The sequence below is a fragment of the Jaculus jaculus genome, chromosome 6 (genome assembly GCF_020740685.1).
Source record: "Jaculus jaculus isolate mJacJac1 chromosome 6, mJacJac1.mat.Y.cur, whole genome shotgun sequence".
Lineage (NCBI taxonomy): Eukaryota > Metazoa > Chordata > Mammalia > Rodentia > Dipodidae > Jaculus > Jaculus jaculus.
In genome coordinates this window covers 142,902,105-142,925,126 of record NC_059107.1, presented here as the reverse complement: position 1 = coordinate 142,925,126, position 23,022 = coordinate 142,902,105, and the positions used below count along the sequence as shown (strand labels likewise).

General features: G+C 37.8%; 1 protein-coding gene across 25 annotated transcripts in view; it reads left to right on the top strand.

Moving 5' to 3' along the window:
- The window catches only part of Anks1b (ankyrin repeat and sterile alpha motif domain containing 1B), a 1,062,135-nt gene that overhangs the window by 131,038 nt on the left and 908,075 nt on the right, over positions 1-23,022 (top strand). For all 25 annotated transcript variants that reach the window (XM_045152363.1, XM_045152361.1, XM_045152357.1 and 22 more), the window contains exon 2: positions 20,462-20,542. In XM_045152363.1, coding sequence (XP_045008298.1) covers positions 20,462-20,542 — 81 coding nt within the window. The remainder of the gene's footprint in view (positions 1-20,461; positions 20,543-23,022) is intronic.

The window sequence follows — 23,022 nt, the reverse complement described above, 5'->3', positions numbered from 1 at the left end:
ACTTCTGCCCCTCATCTCGACCCTGCTACTTTGAGGGAAGGAGAGTCAAAGGACATTGTATACACGGTGACGGTGACTGCCCATAGCAAGGTTTCTGACCCTTTTCTCCTTGTCAGTAGTCCAAAGCAGATTTGTCAGTCCCCTCCCCACTGATAGATGCACTCACCCCCAGCAGGTAGCCTTGGGCTGTTTTCTTTTCCAGCTTGTTTACCTCCTGCTGCAATGATTGATGGCTTGCCCCTGGCTCTCAAACTCATCTACCATTTGCTGCCCCAGTTCGGCCTCCCTTGAATCTGGGGGGGGGGGTGTCCATGTGCTGCCCATTTTTGAAATGGTATTTTTCTGACCTAAAGCAGTTAATTAGTCTATTCTCCATCTCTGTGCCTACCTTTGTACTCTGCCTCAACTTCACAAGTTCTAGGGTAGGTCAAGCAAAGGGAATGTCAAAGCATGGCTGAACTGACAATTACTCCCCAAGGCAAGCACTCTCCAACTCTTTCTTTTAAAATCCCTGTGTTACAGGAGTTGTTTGGGTCAAAACCTAGACTCTTACAGCTGGAACAACCTAGGCTCTGACACCTGTCCTCAAGGGGCCAGTTAGTGAGACAAGTGATAATGAAAAGCAGAGGAGGAAGTTTATTATATGTGGCCATACTGAGAAAAGGAGCAAGCAAAGAAGTCCAGGCCCCTCCCCCCACCCCAGGTCCATCTTCCAGGCACTGACGGTGAGAGGTTTGGTTTAAAGAGAAGGCAAGAATTATGCATGATGAAGCAGTCCTCACAGACAAGAAGTGGTCATTCCCATTTTTGACCACATCTGGGTATTCCTCAGGGTGGATGACAGAGAGCCAGGCCAGAAACAAAATGATGGGCATGTTGGCCTTTTATGTAGTGTTTTTGGTAGCACTAGGGAAAGAACTGATGCCTTGTGCAGCCAAGTTAAAAACTCTACTGCAGAATCACTCCCTAACTATGATACTTTATAGATATATATCAAGTTGTGTCGTTTCTTTGTGAGGAAGAAATAAAAGTCAGGTAGTTTTGTTTTTAGATAGCCCAGAGAGAATTCAGCACCTGATCCAGGCCAGTCTTACCCCTTAGTGACAGCGCCCTCTACTCAATAGGCTAGCCTCTTTTCCCCTGAGTCCAAAAGAGTCAACTCCTTCTCAGGTCCACCTGAGCCTGAGGGCAAAACCCACTCCAGTAAAGTGTAAGAGGCATTTCCTAGATGGGCAAGGCCTCCTTCTTGGCTAATCAGTTCACCTTGCCTGAACCTTGGGGTCCCTGCGCCAGTAAGGCCTTCCCCCATTCTAGCTGTAAGGGCTGTCCATGGCACTGGAATGCGGGGAAGATATCTTTTATTTCTCATTTTATTACTCTCTTGTTACCTCTTAGCTTTGTTTAAAATCCTGGCCCTTTTCCATTTTCTCTGGAAAGTCCCCTTCTCATTCTTGCTCCACGCGCATGCTCAGCTTCCCGCATGGGCTCCTGGGTCCTGCCTCCACCCAGGTGTGTATCTCACTTACAAACCTCTCCCTGGATTCATAAGCTCCTCTAAATAAATCTAATGATTTGCAATCCACCCTCACTCTGTTTATTTCTTTTTTTTTTTTGTTAAAAATAGACACAGCCCCAAATTTGGGGCTCATAAACTTTCCTTGAACTTCCAAGCCCTGTATCAGCCCTTGGCCTCTTTGCTGTTCTCAGACGTCCAAAGGCACATTTCTTTCTGACGTGTTCTTGTGCCTGAGGATTCACTGTTCATGCTACATAAAACATTATCTCTGTTCCTTTGACCTGTTTTCCTTTCAGTGCTGGGTTCTTCATCAATATCACCTGTTGCCTGTTCTAGTCTGTGTTTGTTGGTATTTCCCTGCATCAGGTTGTAAGGACCATGGGGCTGTGATATATTTCATTTGTTTTTTTTTTTTCTTTCTAGTTATTGTATTGCCAATAACTAAAACAGAGAACAGTGCCTATATATAGTAGGTTCTCAGTAGCAACTGTTTGAATTGAGTGACTATATTAGTGAATTTTAAAGACATAGCTTTCCTAACAGATTCCTCCCTAACACCTTCAGAAACGAACACAGCTACGAAGGCCCCCTGTGTGATCCTGGAGGCATAGCTTTTCATCTTGCACATCCTCATTTGAAAACTCAGAGTCAATTGTGAGGGTTTAAAGAAGTAATACACGTGGAGCATTTTGAATAGTAAGTTCCTAGTCTATATTCTGTTCTTCCTTTCTTATGCTACATTTCTTTTCCAAGTATTTGGAAAGATCTGAGCACCTCATGATTTTTTTGCGGGGGTTATAATGAGAACCTATATTAGTTCCTTATTGATAATGCAGTAAAGTACCACACATTTTATGGTTAAAGCAACATGAATACGTTATAGTTATAGAGGTTAATAGTCTCACTGGACTAAAATTAAGAGATCATCAGAGCTGTATTCTTTTCTGAAGTTGTTAGGAGAAAATCTGGTTTCTTCCTTTTTCCAGCTTCTAGATGCTGGTCACATTTCTATATGTCTTTCTTCCACCTTTAAAGCCAGCATGCCTAATGGTCTTTCTGGCTGTGTTCTCTGTCTTTGCTTCTGAATCTCCTCTTCCTCATTTAAGAACACTGATGATTGCGCTGAACCACCCTGGATAATTTGGGGTAAAGTTAACTAATTTAACTCTGTCTGCAACCCTGTCTGCACCATTTATTCTTTCTTGCCTTGCAACCTGACATCATCATAGATTCTAAGGATTAGAATGTGGGCATTTTGGAAGTTTCATTATTCTGCCTTTTATAATATGTTTGAGTTATTATCTAGGAAGAGAATATGATGGTAAGAGGAACAATTACCATCAAAATCCATGTTGCATAATAATGAGATTAATTTGCCTTGTCTTCAGCTTATTTTCAAGAATTATATCTACTGTAAAAGGGAAGACATGGGCTGGGAAGAAGCTTTTATACTTTTAGCACCAATGGCAAAGTTGAAACTAGGTTAAAGTAGCTAGTTTGATTTTCCTCTCTTATTTTCTTGACTCTATGTCTATGGCTCTGAATGCTTACAATTTTTTTCTCATATTCTGAGTTATTTTTCCCATGGAACATACTACATATATGGATTAGAAATCATAAATGGCATGAATACTATATTTTAGTTCACAGCCAGCCAATTATGGTTTTTACTTTGTGAATAGAGTTTCTGAAAATTGCATTAAGAAATTCATGGTACACATTTTTCAGTAAAAATATTCATTAGTGTAATTTTGTCTATCCTACTGTCTTAAGTGCTGGCTTTTGTATAATTGTGACTTACTGTCTGTAATACGACTATATAGTAGACCAATTTTATTATTTCTGTTCACAGGGCAAAAAAGTCTTTATGAAAGTGTGAGTTAGTGAACTGGACATGATATTTCCTCCAAAAGTAAATGTTTTAAGTTAGTTTTAGAAACTGTTTCATATTTCTCTAGAGCAAACCTTTTAGACTTTTTCCACTTCAGATCCCTCTTGTACTTGAGAAATAGTTATGTGACCCCAGGTGTATAGATTTATAAAACAACTATACAAATTCACACACTGATAATAAATCATAAATAAACTTATTTTATAATAGTTATCTGGCAAAAACCATGGCATTACCATTTATTAAAACAATAAAATATACATACTGATAAGATGGATATGCTTATTTATTTTACATAAAGAATTAAACCTTGGCTAAATATTTGATAATGTGGGATATATACATTATTAATATCTTATTTTGAGTAGGTAATGCTCATGTATTTTCACATATATGTGGATTCACACATCTCTCACTGGCCTGGAGATCATCAATTGGGTTGGACTAGCTGGCCAGTGAGCTCCATAAATCTGTCTCTCTGCACTGGGGTTACAGTTGTGCATCACCATACTCAGTAATTTCCATGGATCCTGGGAACTGAACCCAGTTCCTCATGCTTTACTTACTGAACTATATGCTCATCTCCTTCAGTGTTTTTCAGAGTTGATGTGTGTGTGTTTTCATGTGTGTAGTATGTGTGTGCACATACACATGTGCATGTACATATGTAAGCCAGATATCATCATCAAATGTCTTTCTCACTGTCCACCCTATTTGTTGTGACAGGGTTTCTCATTGAACCCATAGTTCATCAATTTGGCTAGTCTAGCTAGCTGGCTTGCCCCAGGGGCCTGCCTGTGTCTTCCTCCTGGGCGCTGGGATTACAGAAATGAAATGAGGCATTAGGTCAAAGCTTGAGCTTTTAAAAATCAAAGTTTTTTTTTTTAAGGTTTTTAGTTGGAGGGTTTGAGTCCAACTTATTTATAGGGTTCCAAATGTGTATAGATGTTCTGTGTGTATTTAAATGTTTGCTGACAGACTCTTTCAATAGGTGCAGCTGAATTGATATGCTAAATTTTTATTCCCAACCTTGTTTATAAAAATATGCATCCACATCCATTATGCTTAGAAGAGGAGACATTTATTGTATTTTTTTTCAGGGCTTTGCTATAATTAATTATTTTTCTTGATACTGGAGAACTGAGATAATATAGGTAAATGAAATTTATAGATCCTAAATTTCACTGTAGATATAAATAATAATATATTCTCACACTGAGTACTTAAAAGGTCTAATAGCATTTAGGAAATTTTAACATGTATGAGTTAATTTACAGTATCTTCTCATTTCATTTCTAGTCTTTGCCAGAGGTAGGCTAAACAACATAGTGTTCTAGGTAGCTTCATCTGAAATATGTCCCCCAGAAACTACTGCCCATGAAGTTCTTGCTAATGGAGATATCTCATCACCCATGCATTTCATTCATGGGAGAATTGGCAGCCATTCTCTTACTCTTATCTTATCTCTTTGGCTATCATTGCATGTTCTATTAGATATACCTGTGAATTTGGATTTTCTCCCTCAGCTGTCTCTATCTATAGCTTGCCTCCATTAGTTGAAGTTTCTTTATTTCTCCTTGTTCTATTATTAATCATTAATGCAATTTCCTCACTCCATTTACCCTCCACCTGTCACAAGAACTGACATTCTAAAACACTGATCAGATCATGATAGAAACACACTTAGCATCTTTTTAATAACCAGTTAGTTTCAAATTGCTTGTAAAATGAAGTCCAGGCTACTTGACACAGTATAAAGCTCTTCATGACCCGGATCCAACCTACTGTGATGGTTACTCTTAATTATCAGCTGGCCTGGATTTGGAATCACATAGGGGACAAACCTCTAGGTGTGTCTGTGAGAGGGTTTCCTGAGAGGATTAAGTGAAGGGGGAAGACTCAATGTGATATACATGGCTCCAGCCTATGGATTTGGTTCCCAGTCTGAATAAAAATGGAAAAAGAGGAAGTAAGAGAACCATCAGCATTGTCTTTATTCTGTTTCCTGAACTGCAGACATTGCCACAGTCTCCTCTTGCTCCTGGGGCCATGTCTTCTCTACCATGACAGACTATAGCCCCTGAACTGGGAGCCAACATACATCTTTTTGATTTGAAGTTGTATCTGCTAGATATTGGGTTGTAGCAACAAGAAAAGTAATGAATGCACTTACCTTTACTCTCTTTGTATTTTACTGTCCCTTATCTCTTAAATATGTAATATTGTAACTCTTTAGACTGTCAATCAACTTAATTTATTTCTGCACACATTTTTCTATATTAATGTAAATATTTCTCAAGTGTCTAATGGTAATAAAGTATTTCATATAGATATAAAATAGTACATATAAAGCATTTAGAATACTGGGACAACTATTCTACAGTTAGTTTTTTTTCACTTAATATGGTTTTGTTAATGTTTAAGGTGTATACAAATAGATCAGTTACATACTGTAATAGATGCATAGTATTTCATAGTGCTGATGAATCCTAGCTGTTTGCTCTTCTTGATAAGTATTTATAAGATTACTCCTTCATATTATTAAAATTATACAGCAAATGCTTATATGCACATTCTTCATATCAATACTTTTTTTTTTTTTTTTTTTGCTTTTTTGAGGTAGGGTCTCAGTCTAGCCCAGGCTGACCTGGAATTCACTATGGTGTCTCAGGGTGGCCTTGAACTCACAGCGATCCTCCTACCTCTGCCTCCCAAGTGCTGGGATTAAAGACATGCGCCACCACGCCCAGCTGTATCAATACTTTTATTTCATAGTCATCAACCCGAAGTTTGGAGTTGTTTGGTCAAATAATGTTGACATTTGGCATTTGTTTAGATTAAACCACGATAACTTTTAAGAAAGTATTTGAAAGTCGGGGAGATGGCTCAGTCTGTAGAGTGCTTGCCATGCAAGCACATTGTCATAGTCAGCTTCACATTGCTAGGGTGAACTTCCAAACCAGGCATAGGTTATGGGAGGAAGGGATTTGCTGAAGCTTACAAATCCAGGGGAATTTCCATACTGGCAGAAAAGAGAAAACCCACCACCAAAAGCAAGAGCAAAACCCAGAAACTAAAAAGCAAGGAACCTATGCAGAACTCAGACTGCTCTCTGCATACCTTAGGCTAGAATTCCAGATCTGCTCCCAAACACACCTTAGGCCTGGACCCCTAGGGTCTGCCCACAGTGACACCTCCTCCAGCCATGCTAGAGATCTAAGCTACAAGCTTTAATAAACTCCTGAATCTACTGAGGTGCATTCATTCAAACTACCACATATGTGAACCTAAGTTTTTATCTCCAGCACCTACATCTGCAGTCCTAGTGCTGGGGAGGCAGAGGTAGGAGGATCCCTGGAGATTTGCTGTTGATTGGTGAGGTCCAGGGTCAGTGAGAGACTCTGTCTCAAAGTATAAAGCGGAGAGCTATCATGAAGATAACTTATGGCCTCCACATTCATGCACATACATATGCATTAGCAACTACATATGTGTGCCCTACGTGTGAACAGAAATACACACCCACACATACACATTCATAGAAAGGGAAAGTTGTTGAATTCAAATAGCTGTTTCTTGAATTCAGTAGTGAAAAATGTGACCATATTTTCCATTTTTTGCTTCATTTTTTAATCATCAGTGATTGTGTGTATGCACGCATGTTGTGCATATGCATGTATTCACATGATGTATGGACTCACATGTGTACATGTACATGTACAAGTGTGTTCATGTTTTTAGCCTAGAGATGGAAGTCAGGAGTCTTCCATGATCATTCTCCACCTTCTTTATTATTTACTGAGGAAGGAGTCTCTCACTTGAATGCAGGGCTTGCTGACTTGGATAGTCTGTATACTTAGCTCGTCTTGAGGGATCCTCTCTGTCCACTGCTTGAGTGCAGGGTTACAGACAGGCCATCACGCCTACCCAACATTTATGTGGGTTCTGGGCATCTGAACTCCAGTTCTCAAGTTAGGAAAGCAGCCACTTTACTGACTGAACTACCTCCCCAGCCCCTCAGTGATGTTTTAACATTTTAATTTGAAAATTGTATCCATTTGATTTTAGAAAAAGTGTATCATTACTATTTCATTTTGCACTGTTGGTGCAGTGAGGGAGAATACATTTTCAATTCTTTATATGCTGTTTACATTTCCTGGTTTGTGAAGTGCATGTTAATATCCTGTGCTTCCTTTTCTATTTTTATTTCTCTTTTTATCTTAAAGGGTAGTACTCTTTGTGTAGCATATGGATTGAGCCATCATTTAAAAGTTTTCGAATTGTATCTTCTCTTGGAGTTCTGTCTCCTAGAGTGCTTGGTTGTGTTTTTTCTCTTCTTTGAGGGGTCAGTGTGGTGGTTTGAATGAAATGTCCCCTATAGGCATTGGCATATGGAATGCCTGGTCCCTAACTGATACTGGGGGTCATTTGGGAAAGTTTTGGAGATCTTTGAGGTGGAGCCTTGCTGAAGGAGGTGTATCACTGGGGAAGGAAGGACCTTGAAGTTTATTAGCCCAGCTTTACTGGGTATTTACTAGGTAGTTCACTTGAAGCACTTCCTTCATGTTGATGGAGAGATGTGACATAGGCTTCTCACTCAGACCTGCTGTTTATTCCCCACCAAGATGAAACCTACCCTCCAAACTAAGCTAAAATAACTCTTTTCTTCCCATAAGCTGCTTCTGGTCAGATGTTTTGTCCCGGCAATGAGACGGTAACTACAACAGTTGGTTTATGTTAAAAGAACTCAAGGGGCTCAGACCACTATGTTGTAGAATCTTATATAAACCAGACAGAAAGAGAGGAAAAGGATTTTTACTAAACAAGGTGAAGGATGAGACCTAGAAACTGTCTTTAATCAAGATGATAAGATCAGGAAGTAACTATTGTCAGAAGCAATAAATACCAGAACAATTGCACAAGTTTTGCTATTCTAAACCATGCTGTGGTATTTTATAGATAGGTATTTGTGCAAACTCTCAATTCCTTAAAATTATTCCCTTTAGTGGAATTTTTAGGTAAGAACTTTCACATTATTAAAGCTTTTAGATAAATTATCAAATTGCCTTTTAGAAAAATTAAATGAAAATAATTTTTATATGATTATTATAATGCCTTATTCATTGTTTCTTATTCATTATTATTATTGTAGTCCCCATGTGATAAAAATATGCATAATGGTATATATTTTTTCACTTGCTTTGATTGGTGGTAATGTTCATATTTTTCATACATGTGGTCACCATTAATTATTTCATTTAACAAACATTTGTTTGATATCTACAATGTTTCACTCACTGATACAATAACTGAATATTGAGTGGTGGAGCTTCTACTCCATAATAATGTCAAATAGTGGTAAATCCCATAACTAAGGGAAACCAGAATCCTAGTGTGCTATTTTTTGACTAAATTATCAGGGAGGGATCTCTAGAAAAGTAGAGTTTGAGCCTTATGACTATGTGAGGAAAAATTTCTAGGCAGATAAACTTTAGCACAATATCTGCTAGGTAGACACACTTTTTTGTTTTGTGCCAGGGGAGAGGGTATGTGGTACACAGAATCACAGAATCAGAATCTCATTATGTTGCTCATACTGGTCTCAACTCATAGGCTCAAGTGATTTCTGGCTTCAGTCACCTGAATGTTGGGAAGTCAGGTAAACACTGATGTGGAAAATGGGATTCGGGGCTGGAGAGATGGCTTAGCAGTTAAGGTGCTTGTCTGCAAAGCCAAAGGACCTCAGTTTGATTCCCCAGGACCCACATAAGCCAGATGCACAAGGTGGCATATGCATCTGAAATTTGTTTGCAGTGGCAGGAAGCCCTGGAGTGCCCATTCTCTTTCTGTCTCTTTCTCTCTCTGCCTCCTTCCCTCTTTCAAGTAAATAAAATTTAAGAAAAAAAGAAACTGAGATTTGAGGAATAGACAAGGACACATCAGATAGGATTTAATTTTGCTAAATTTATGAGGTAGTAAAGTGAACATTGTTTCAATCACAATGAGACATTTTTCTCATGATGGTTTGTCAATTGATTTTCTTCCTGTTTTTATTTTTATTTTTTAACAAATGTCAATTGTATTCTTTTATGTATTACTGGTCTGTCTCCAGGGTTCTTTTATTATTCATTGATCCCTCTGTTCTGGCACAAGAATAATGTTTTTAGCATTATCGTACATTTTATAATTGGTGGTAGACATATCCTATTATTCTTTCTTATTTCACCTTCTTCCTTGCAGATATAATTTAGAACAGCTGCTTAAGTTTTTGTAAACAATCCCATAGAAGACTTTATTGGAGTTACCTTAAACAGATACATTAATTAAGGGAATTATAGATTTTTCTGTTGTAACATTAATTTTATGATAAAAACAAGATTGATAATGCTATTAGGTATTTACTATGCTGCAGGCAGTTTGCTTGCTGTTTGTATTCCAATTTTTCTACATTTTTCATTTAATAGATTGCAAGTTCCTTGGATGCAGAGACTTTAAAAAAATTTCTTGGGCCTGTCATATTTTCTTGTATTTAGTAAGGGCTTGGTGAATATACATTAATTATGGAAAGCTGCAGATTGAGATATAAATAATATTTATGAACAATCTCTTCAGTCTTGATTCTGGAATAATGACTTGATGGTAAATCTAGGGTTAGAAGAAAAAGTTAAATTAAGAGAAGAGCTCAGGATATATGTTTTAGGAACTTGTTTTATCTGTTTAATTGACATATGAGTTTTACTTTAGTTATTTCATCTTTTAAGTTTTTTGTTTATTTATTTGAAAGCAATAGAGAGAGAAAGAGAGAGAGAGAGAGAGAGAGAGAGAGAGAGAGAGAGAGAGAGAGAGGGAGAGGGAGAGGGAGAGGGAGAGGGAGAGGGAGAGGGAGAGGGAGAGGGAGAGGGAGAGGGAGAGGGAGGGAGGGAGGGAGGGAGAAAGAGAGGGAGGGAGAGAAAGAGAATGGATGTGCCAGGGCCTCCAGCCACTGCAAACGAACTCCAGATGCATGCATCCCCTTGTGCATTTGGCTTACATGTGTCCAGGGGAATGGAGACTCGAACCGGGGTCCTTAGGCTTCACAGACAAGCACTTAACTGCTAAGCCATCTCTCCAGCCCTCATCTTTTTAAAAGTTTATTTTTTGTTCTTGTTGTTGAAGATGCCTCCATGCTTTTCAGTTTGAAAATCAATGACCACCCACTATTTTGGATAACTTTAAAAAATATATTTGTTTATTTATTTATTTGAGAGAGAAAGAACGAGAGAGAGAGAGAGAGAGAGCGCCAGAGAGAGAGAGTAAGAATGGTAGCACCAATGCCTCTTGCCATCACAATGAACTCCACAGCATGTACCAGTTTGTGCGTCTGGCTTTACGAGAGTAGTGGGGAATCAAACCCAGTCTGTCAGGTTTTGCAAGGAAGCTCTTTTAACAGCTGAGCCATCTCCCCAGCCCTTGGATAATATTTTATAAATTCTTTTACATTGTTTTTACTTTTACCAGGCTTTTTCTTCTCTTGGGTTTTAATTATTTGGAAGCATTTTTTTTCACCTTTACTTTCTTTTTCCTTTTCAAAATTGCATTTTTACATGATTGTTACTCAATTTGAGAGAATATTAATGATACTATTTTAAGACTTCTTCGTATGTGGGAGTTCTGTTTGCTTATTTTCCCATTAACATGGTATGTGAAGCTTCATTAATGACAGCATTTTGATAGATATGTAATAGTATTTTGTTGTGATTTTTGAAAAGAAATTTTATTTTGTAAATTGAAAGTGTGCAATGTGGGCTAGAGAGAGGGCTTAGCAGTTAAGACACTTGCCTGTGAAGCCTAAGGACCCAAGTTCTATTCCCCAGAACTCCTATAAGCCACATGCACATGCTAGCATATGTGTCTGGAGTTCGTTTGCAGTGGCTAAAGGCTCTGATGTACCTATACTCACTCTCTCTCCATTCTGTCTACTTGCAAATAAATAATAAATAAATTAAAAATAGAAAGTGTAAATACAGAAAAAAATAGAAAGAGTACAATATAATGTTGTATTGGATTGTTCCAATAGCAAAACAAGTAAATATGTCCATCATTTCATCTAGTTACTCTTCCTGTACAAAGAGAAGCTAAAATCTATTTAATTTATATGACCCCCATATTAAGTGTTCAATTTCATTACCTGTAATCTTCACATCACTCATTAAATCTATAATGTAGACTTGTTCATCCTACATATCTGCTACTCTGTGTCCTCTGAAATACATCTCAATATTTCCACCCTACTTGTCGAATCTTTTGGTAGCCCCTGTATTATTCTCTGTCTGCCTATTTTATTTTATTTTATTTTTTTTTAGAGGTAGGGTCTCACTCTGTCCCAGGCTGACCTGGAATTAACTATGTAGTCTCATAGTGGTGATCCTCCTACCTCTGCCTCCTGGGATTAAAGGCATGTGCCACCATGGCCAGCTTGCCTATTTTATTTTTTAAATTATGATCTTAAATTTTAATTATGTATAGTCACTGTAAATGATGTATTACATAAGGAAATTTTCATATAAGCATATAATCACATGTTAAACATGTTGCCCTTTCCCCCATTCTTACTTATGTTGGTAAAGTTTAGAGATTGTATTAGATTAAGAGAAGGAAAGAAGAGAGAATATGGATATTCTCTTCCATGAGAAGTTGGGAGGGGAACATTCATCCTTTTCTCCTCACTCCTGATAGTTCCCTTTAACTTTTCTTTCTCTTTTAATGTCATATATATGTATATATGATTCTATGTGTACATATATATATTGCCAATGAGATAAAACACAATACTTGTTATATGACTGGCTTAATTAGCTTAATGATTATCTTTAGTTACATCCATTTTAATGCAAATAACATAAATTCATTTCCTTTGTGCACAAAATTTCTGTTGTTTATATACTATGTTTTTCATAGTCATTCTTCTATTGTTAGACATTAGGTTGGTTCCATAATTTTTTGTGAATAATATTGCAATAAGAATTGGTTTCTTTTCTGTCTGTATCTGGCTTATTTTGCTTAATGTAAAATCTTCCATGCTTACCTATGTTGTGACACATGGCAAGATTTTGCTCCTTAATATTATTCCCTATATATTTGTACTATAGTTTTTTATTCACTTGCTGGTGAACCAAATTTAGGTTATTTCAGTATCTTGGCTATTTGTAGATAATGATCCTTAAACATGAGAATTATTAGCTTTATTCCTATGGTAATAATTTTATTTATTTTGGATATATGTTCAGAAGCACAGTTGGGTCATGTGTAGTTCTATTTTAATGATTTATTTATTTATTCATTTGAGGGAAGAGAGATGAGGAGGGGGAGAGAGAGGGAGAGGGAGAGAGAGAGAATTGGTGTGCTGGGGCCTCTGACCACTGCAAATGAATTCTAGACACATGCAGCACCTTCTGCATCTGGCTTTACATAGGTACTGAGGATTCGAACCTGGGTCCTTTGGCTTTGACAGCAAACACTTTAACTGCTAAGCTATCACTCCAGCCCTGTAGTTATGTTTTTACTTCAGTTGGAGACATACATATTATTTTTCATAGTGACTTTACCAATCTATGTTTTCATCAATAGTATACAAAAGTTCCTGGTTCTCATCGCCCTTGCAAAACACTTAAATTTTCACATTTTAAGAATAGCCATTCTTGTGTTGGGGTGTGGCTTAGTGGTAAAAGGCACTTGCTTGCAAAGCCTGCTTGCTTGAGGTTCAGTTCCCCTGCCACTCATGTAAAGCTGAACCCAAAAAGTGTTGCAAGCATCTGGTATTCTGTTTGCAGTAGCAAGAGGCCCTGGTACGAGAGTGTGTGTAGTACATGCATGTGCCATTCTAATGGTGGTATTTCATAGGGGCTGTGATTGTACTTCCTTAATAATATACATGTGTGTGAAGACAAGATGTTGGTTGTGGGGTTGTGGGTATCCTTGTTGATTATTTTCCACCTATTTCATATATATATATACAATTTCTATACTTACAGACAACAAACCATGGTATTTCCCTCCCCTCCTCAACTTTCTCCTTTGTAACTCTGCTCTCCATCATATCCCCTCCCTCTCTCCATTATTCTCTTTTTTAATTTGATGTCATCATCTTTTTCTCCTATTATGAGGGTCTTGTGTGGGTATTGCTAGGCACTGTGAGGTCTTGGATATCGAGGCCGAATTCTGTCTGGACAGTTGCATGTAAGGAGTGGTACCCTTTCTTTGGCTCTTACATTCTTTCTGCCACCTCTTCCGCAAAGGACCCTGAGCCTTGGTGGGTGTGAGATGTTTTAGTGCTGGATGCTCCTTCGTCCCTTCTTCTCAGCACTATGTTGCCTTTTGGGTCATCCCAGTGGTTATTGCCATCTGAAAAGAGAAGCTTCTCTAATCAGAAGTGAGAGTAGCATTAATATATGAATATGAACATTAAGTGTAGTGCTTTCAGGGCAATTTGGTGAGAGTACTATATGCATTTATCCAGACAAGAGCAGACTTTATACCCCTAAGGCTCATGATCTCCCCTGCCATAGACTTTTGATTAGGTTTTCAGTACCAGGCACGTATTTTTCCCATAGAGTGGGCCTTCAGTCCAATTAGAGGGCAGTTGTTTTCCCCCAGAGCAGACATGCCACTCTTGCACTAGTTCAGTCATTTGGCCTGTCTGGCCAAACTTGAGGTTTCCAGTATTCACTGTTTTCACTACTGATGACTTCTGTCCCACCTATTTCTTGAGATAGGGTCTCTCACTTACACCTGGGGCCTACCAATTCAGCTAGTCTAACTAGCCAGCTTGTCACTGGGGTTCCTTGATTCTTCCTCATGAGTACTGGCATTAAGGGTGGACCACCAGGCTTGCCTTGCATTTACATGGATGCTGTGGATCCAAATTCAGATTCTCATACTTTTGGAGCAAGCACTTAGAATGAGCCATATTTCTAGCCCTCTGTCGTCCTTTTTACATGTGCTTTGGAGCATGTGTATTCAGAACTTTTGCTCATTTTAGTAGATTGTTTTTCTGCTATTAGTTATCTAATTTAAAAAGTAGATTTTGGTAGTAGCCCCTTCTCAGTTTCTCTAGTTTGCAATTAGTTTGTTTTCCAAATTGCATTTCTTTGTGTTCACTGCTTTATTGTTTTGCAGTAACTATTTAGTATGATATAATCCCATTTATATATTTTTATCTTTGTGACTTGAAATTTTGGTATAAAAATCAATTATTGCAAGTGTTAAAGCCAAGGAGGTTTTCCAGGTTTTTTTTCTAGGAGTTTATTTTCTGGCTTTGCATTTATAACTTGACATGCAGTTAGTTTGAGTTGACTTTTTGTTTGTTTGTTTTATAGAGGTAGGATTTCACTCTAGCTCAGGCTGACCTGGAATTCACTATGTAATCTCAGGGTATCCTCGAACTCATGGCAGCCCTCTTACCTCTGCCTCCTGGGATTGTGCTGGGATTAAAGGCATGTGCCACCATGCCCAGCTTTGAGTGGATTTGTTTTGTTTTGTTTTGTTTTGTTTTGTTTTTTGAGGCAGGGTCTCACTCTAGCCCAGGCTGGCCTGGAATTCACTATGGAGTCTCAGGGTGGTCTTGAATTCACGGCAATCCTCCTACCTCTGCCTCCCCAGTGCTGGGATTAAAGGCGTGCGCCACCACACCCGGCTTGAGTTGATTTTTTAATGTGTAGTACAAGGGCCAAGTTTTTAAAATATGGAAATCTGGTTTTCTAACACCTTTTAATGAAAACTATCCTTTTTCCATTTTTCCTTCTTGTTGTCCTAAAAAACTATTTGTCTGTATATAATTGGGTTTATTGGGGCCCATTATCCTATTTCACTGGTCTGTTTTATGTTAGTAATATGCTGTTTTGATTATTATAGCTTGTAGTAAACTTTGAAATCAGCAAATGATATGTCTCCTACTTTGTTTTTCTTTCTCAGAATTGTTTAGGCTATTCATGATCTTTTATAGTTCCATTATTTTTGCCTATTCATCTGAACAATGTTGTTGGGGTTTTGATAGGGGATGTGTTGAATCTCCATTTAGCATTGGTTTGTGTGGACATCCTATTAATTCTTACACTCCATGAGCACTGTACATCTTTCCATTTATTTGTGTCTTCAGTCACTGGGTTTCTTCAATGTTTGTTGTTTTCATCTCTTTGGTTAAAATATATATCTATATCAGAAGTAGCATTGTCTGTTTGATTTGTTTTCAGTTATTCATTATATTTATGTAGAAATGTGAGTGCTATTTGCCTGTTGATTTTGTATCTTGCAACTTTACTGTTTTATTTCACTCATTAGATATAATGGAGTTTGGTGGAATCTTTTTTTTTTTAACATAGAGTGTCATTATGCAAATAGTGATAATTTTACTTAGTTTCCAGTTTGTCTGCCATTTGTTTCCTCTTCTTACCTAACTGCTTTCGACAGGACCTCTACTTCTGTGCAGAGCAGAAATGGCAGCAATGCTCATCTTTGCCTGGAAGTGAATCTTGATAGAATAGCTTTGAGTTGTTCCCCATTTGTTATCATGTTATCTGTAAGTATTTTCATAAATGTCCTTTATTATTTCTAGGAATTTCCATTCTGTACCTAAACTTCTGAAAGATTTTATTGAGAAAGAATAGTGGACTTTACTGAATGATTTTTCCACTTTGGTTTAATGGAGCATGTCGGTTTATGTTTAACTCTATTAATATATTATGCCACACTCATTACTAATGTGTGTATTTAATCAGTTTTCATTATCAGGGATAAACCCCAGTGTGTGTGTGTGTGTGTGTGTGTGTGTGTGTGTGTGTGTGTGTGCATGTGTTGTGTCCATATGCCATGGTGTAATGGAGGTCAGAGGAGAACTATGGGTATTGTTTTTTGCCCTCCACCTTGTTTGAGGCAGAGTCTCTTTTTGGTAGCTCTGTTTCTCAAAGCAGGTTAGCTGGCCCATGAACCTCTGCTGTCTTTTTTCTTTTGCCTTCCTTCTCACCATGGCAAGGCATCTGGCTTTAATGTGGTTTCTGGCGATCCAAACTCTGGTCATCACACTTGCACAGCAAGTGCTTTTACCACTGAGCTATCTCACTAGCTAACCCCACTCTTTTTGGGGGCAGGGGTGGGGGGGGGCTTCAAGGCAGTATCTCACTCTAGCCCAGACTGACCTGGAATTCACCATGCACTCTCAGGGTAGCCCTGAACTCAAGGTGATCATTCTACCTCTGCCTCCCAAGTGCTGGAATGAAGGGCATGCACCACCACGCCCTGCTGAACCTCTACTCTTAATTGTCCTATTTTGATGTGTTGTTGGGTTCAGCTTGCTAATATTTTATTTAGCAATTTTATATTGCCACTTATCAAAGGAGTTCGTATTTATTTATTTATATATTTATTTATTTGTGTTTGTGTCTTGTTTTGTCTTCTCGTGATGTCCTTGTCTGGTTTTTCTGTCAGTATGATGCTGCTCTTATAGAAAGTGATTGGAACTGTTCCCTCCAGCTCTGTTTTTGGAATTATTTAAGGGGTATTTATATTAATTTTATTTGAACACTTGGTAGATTTCTGCTGTGAAGCCACATAGTTTAGGGCTTTTTTGTGGGTGAAGTTATAGATTAGTTCTCACATCTCTTTTTTAATTGCTTTGCTTAGGCTGTCCATACATGTCATCCTAATTCATCCTGTGTAGATTCTGTTTTTCTAGGAATATATTTGCTTTCCTTTTAGTTATCTACTTTCTTGACACATAATTGCCTACAGTAACTGTGTTAGACCTTATATCACAATAAAAAAATAGCTGAGAAAACAACTGAAAAGGAAAAAAGGTTTATTTTGGCTCATGGCTTCTATTGGTGACTAGCTTTGCTACATTTGTTTTTGATTTTGTATAAAGTTTTGAAGAATAATTATTTTTATCTCATTATTTTCTTCTTCTCTTTCCTTTCCTCCTCCCACTATTTTTCCCCCCTCCTCCTTCCTTACTTCTTCCCTTCCCTTTTTTTGGAGATAGTGTTTCACTATGTAGCCCAGGCAGGCCTTGAGTTCAAAACCTCCTGCCTTTTCCCTTCAGTGCTAGGATTATGGGTTTGTACCACTAAGCCTGAATTAGCTTGATGTTTCTTGGCTATAACTCTAGTCTTCATTATTTGATTTCTCCTGATTATTTAGGACTTAATTCTTCTATTTGTTAAGGGGTGGAGGCTAAGGTCATCAATTTGAGTCTTTTCTTCTGGTCTAATATTGCCATTTTAGTGATATAAATTTTCCTTTAGGTACCTCTATAGCGAAAGTTCTGTTATGTTCTATTTCCTTTCTTTCAGTTTCAAATACTTTATCATTTCCTTTTAAGTATCTTTGTGACTTACATATTGTTAATTATTTAGTTGGGAGTTTCCAGATACTTTTCTTTTTTTTAAACTTTTAAAAAAAATTTATTTATTTGAGAGCGACAGACACAGAGAGAAAGACAGATAGAGGGAGAGAGAGAGAATGGGCGCGCCAGGGCTTCCAGCCTTTGCAAACGAACTCCAGACGCGTGCGCCCCCTTGTGCATCTAGCTAGCGTGGGACCTGGGGAACCGAGCCTCGAACCGGGGTCCTTAGGCTTCACAGGCAAGCGCTTAACCGCTAAGCCATCTCTCCAGCCCTTCCAGATATTTTATGCTAGTGATTTTTAATTTAGCTTCACTGGAGGCAGAAAGCTCATTTTGTATATATATTTTTAGTGTACTGAATCTTGTTTTATGATTCACGATATGCTATGTTTTGGTCAATGCTCTGATTTTACTTACAAAGAACACAACACATGTTTTAGATCTTTAAAAACAAATGGATAGGTTGGTTTCCCTTTACAGTTATATCAGCTTTTCTATTACATATTTTGAAGTTCTTTGTTCTAAGCAGAAAATATTGGGAATTATTAGGTCCTCTTGGCAAATCAGTCCCTTAATCAATTATCCCTTTATGTCTCCTGCTTAAGCCTGTTGTGTTATTAAGAAAACGATTAAAACTTTTTCCTTCCGTTGGTACTGGGGATGAAAACCCAGGACCTCATGCATGAGAGGCGAGCTCTCTGTCACTGTGCCGCACTCTCTGCCCAGGAGCTTAGCGATTCGTGTGATTGGTAGTGTCCCTTCCATACACTAGAGCTATGACAGCATTTCCCTGTGAACCTTTTGGTGACTTTTCTCTTTGGTTTCTTTGAGATAGGCTCTCACTCTTCAGCCCAGGCTGGTCTGAGAATGTAGCAGTCCTCCTGCTCCAGTGTCTTGTACGTCCAGAATGCTACAATGACAGGTCTTTATCAACATGTGGGGTTCCCCAGGAGCTTTATATGGTATTTGCTCATTCTTTTCTCACATTACTGTAAGGTAACATCATCATTATCATCTCCATTTTACAAGTGTAGAGTTGAATTTCATGGAGGTTTAACACTTATGCAGGGCTACTGCTAATGAGTATGAAGACCAGGTCTTGAACTTCAGTAGTCTTACCTTGAGAGCCAGTATGTTATTCTTTATTTTCTTAGCCTTCTAGAAATTCTTACTTGTATGTGTGCCAGATGGTTAAAATTCCTGTTCTTCAAACCAAGACCCATTGCTTCTTCTCTGTTCCCCTTCCATTCCTTCTTTCTGGAAAATTTGTTCTATCTTTCTATTTCCTATTAGTTAATATTGCCCTTTTTCCTTCAAGCCTGAAGTCTGAGCCCTTTTAGACTTCTCTTCTTTCTCTCAACCTCCCTCTAGTTGGTTACTGTGTCTTTCTGATTCTTTTACTTAACTCTTGAATCAGTACACTATATTGATTTTCATTGTCTCACCTTCCATTCAACCTACTGTGATATATCATACGGAATAGCTGGTCATTTCCTTGTCAGCAATGCTCTGGGGCACCTTAAAGATCTTAGTTCTTTCAAAAAAAATTTTTTTTTTCTTTTTAAAATTTTACTTTTATTTATTTATTTGAGAGAGAAAGAGAGAGAGAGAGAGAGAGAGAGAGAGAGAGAGAGAGAGAGAGAGAGGGAACGGGGCCAGCCTGGGCCTCTAGACTATGTAAACAAACTCCAGATGCATCTGGTTTACGAGGGTCTTGGGGAATTGAACCTGGGTCCTTTGGCTTTTCAGGCAAGAATTTTAACCACTAATTCATCTCTCCGGCCCAATCGTAGTGCTTTTTAATAATCAGTTCATGTATCTATGTTCATTAGGTCATGTTCTTTAAAGAAGGACCTGGGCTTAGGATATTGTGCTCTCAATATGAACCTACAGTTCATAGATTATAAATATTTTGTGAATGAATTTGTTTGTTATTAGCTAGTAGTATCTTTGATCATTTTAATATCAACATTAACAACAGAGAAAGACTTGTTAGTTTAGAAAACTATGTTTCAATGCTTTATTTTTCCAAAGATTAAACTTAATTTCTTCAATTGTGGAAGCCAAGTATAAAATGTGCTGTTCTATATTTTGATATGTCATAGCCAGGATACATTATATAGTAAGATCAACAAAAGATGCATAATTGGTAGGATCTTCTTATCATTTTCAGTAGATCAAATCATCAGTTTATCTTCAAGCATGAAATATTGGTCCTATTTTCTTAGCAGCTGTATAACAGCAAGGAGAGTTTATATTCTTCCCATGAGGTAAAAATGTATCATAACGTACATCCACCTCTGCCAACACAATGTGAATGCTCTGAAAGTGAAGGCAGATGTCATAAATCTGTGTTTGCTACTGGAGAATATAGTATCTGGATGTTAATTCTTAAATAACAACAGAAAGTAATAGGGAAGGTTTTGATCTAAACTTAACCCGTGGCAGTAAGCCTACATTGACTAATCACTTCTGAAGCTCCACTCTCTGCTCAATTTCTCTGCACCAAATACATGAAATGGTTCTGAAGGGTGCATGTTAGATGGCCGTCCTCCTCTGTAGCATTGCAGTTTTTATATGGCATGTGCTGCTTGCTGTGTGATTACTTGCCTTGGGTTTTGTTTTCTTTTTAAAAGTATGATTTTGTTAAACTGGACTCTCCATTGTGCTTTATTTGCAGTATCTGGCGAGGCCCCAATGTGAACTGCACGGACAGCTCGGGTTACACTGCTTTACACCACGCAGCCTTAAATGGACATAAGTAAGTGCCCCTTAATTAACTGAACTGGAATCTCTGTGTGTTTAGTTACATGCAATAAAGTTAATAATATCCGAGGACAACCTTTCTCCCTTCACTGTGTCTACTGGTTTCAGGTGGAGATGTAACCTATGATATAACATTCATAAGTTAAACTTGGGAGGAATGCCATTCAGAATGATTATATTTAGAGTGGACATAGAAATAAATGCTCTTAAATAGCAAAAAATCAAAACCAACCAACCAACCAACCAAACAAACAAACAAACCAAACAAAATAAAACAACCTCACAGAGGAATGGTAGGAAACATGAAAGGACCATGTTAGTTCAGTGTAGCACTGGGGACAGAATATTATAATGCTAATACATAGCAAGCATGCTGGTGTGCTTTGGGGGTACTTAGCTATATTCGCCCATCATTGCAGTATTCACTAAGAGTGAACCCTTAGTAAAATCCCAGTGTTACAACCCATGAGTACTTAGATGAACCACTTTAAAATCCTCCACATTTAGCTACGATACTTTGTGTTGTTCACAACCATTGTTTCTGGTTTTAAATTTCTCAACTCTAAACTTTTGAACATAAGGAGTTGTGGTGTAAATCATATGGCAGAGACCATTATGGATAAGAAAGGACATTTGCACAGAGCCAGTACTTTAAAATCCAGCATTTCAACCAGGTAACCTACAAGTTTAGTGGCAGACCCTACTGAGTGGCTTAGGTGTTTTGTCTTTTGCTACCAGAAGAAAACATCCTTTTTTCTATATGTCCAACTGCCTTCCATTTTTCCTTTGCAGGAGTGATCTATGTTCCTAAGTCTGCAACATTTTTGTTTCCCTTTTTTGTTTTTGATATGGTAATCTGGCCTGATATTCCAGCATTTGTGAGATGGAGGTAGGGGGATCAGGGATTGGGGGTGATCTTTAGCCCTCAGCTACATAGTGGGCTCAAGGCCAGCGTGGGCTACATGGGACTCTTATCACAATAATAAAAAAGGGCCTCCTACAAGATTTTATTTATTTGTTTATGGGGGGTGGCAAACAGAGAGAATGAGTACACCAGGTCCCCCAGCCTCTGTAAATGAATTCCAGATATATGCTCCACCTTGTGAATCTGGCTTATGTGGGTACTAGGGAATCAAACCCAGGTCTTTGGGTTTCATAGCGCCTTAACTTCTAAGCCATCTCTCTAACCCCATCACAAGACAAGTTTGATATTCTGTGATTTGAAATGGATAGGCCTTAGTTATACTTGGTCTTAAGGTTGATGGCCATAAAGTTCTCACTCTGATATATTGGCATAATGTATTTATAGATTTTGTCATTATTTATCACCATGATAACTTTTTTGTCTTAAAGTTTATTGTGTAAATCTAATATTATCAGTTCATTTAAAGACATTTCACAATTGCTTATAATGTTATAAACGATGTTTTATTATTCTGACTTTTAGTATTGGATTCCCAAATTAAGTTTCTTTTCATCTAATACCTTTCTGAATCCTATCATCTTCTGTCATCTAAATTAGAATGTTTTGTCAGGACTTTTTATTGTTTTAGCTGTCCTATAGAATGAAAATAAGTCCACATGTCTATAGATTTTGTTTTTGGAGATAGAGTATTTCTATATAGCTGGACTAAAATCATGACCTCACCTTCTTCTTGCCTCCTATATGTTGAGAATTACCATGTTCATCTTACATGTGGGGATTAACAGAGAAGACCATTGTATATTTTTCTCTGTACCTGTATCATCAGCTATAAATCAACCTGAAGCATAAATACTGATGCTGTTTTTCCATCTCAATTTTCAGTTCAGGCTTCTTTTTTTGTTTGTTTGTTTTTTTGAGGTAGGGTCTCGCTCTAGCTCAGGGTGACCTGGAACTCACTATGTAGTCTCAGGGTGCCCTCAAACTCACAGCGATCCTCCTATCTCGGCCTCCCTAGTGCTGGGATTAAAGGCAAGCACTACCATACCTGGCTCAGTTCAGGCTTCTTAATGAAGATAAATTCTCAAATCAAATGGATCTTGGGCCCGACCATTGGGTTACAGTACTATCTTGTTCTCTCTCATATTGGCTCTGTAAGAACTTGCCAAATAATATTTTCTGAAAGCAGATTAGGACTTTTAGCTCTACTTGAACTTTAGCGAGGTGTTTAGCGAACATTTTGATTTGTATATGGCAGCCAGTGGAACTCTATCTATTGAGATATGCCAATGGGCCAAGGAAAATATAACTTTTTATTAATATTAGCAATTTATAAAATGATGATAATTTCAGGGAATTGAATAGTAATCATTAAGATTATCCAAAAGAGAAAAGGCATTCAGCTGGGTGTTTTTTAAGATTCCATTTGATGAGGATAGTCTGTATTCATATATCTCTGTTATCTGAAGTTCTCATTTATCTCTGCTTTCAAGTTCGTTTTTTCTCAGTATCATTTTAGATGCATTAGTTAAAAGCAGGACAATGCCTCTAGT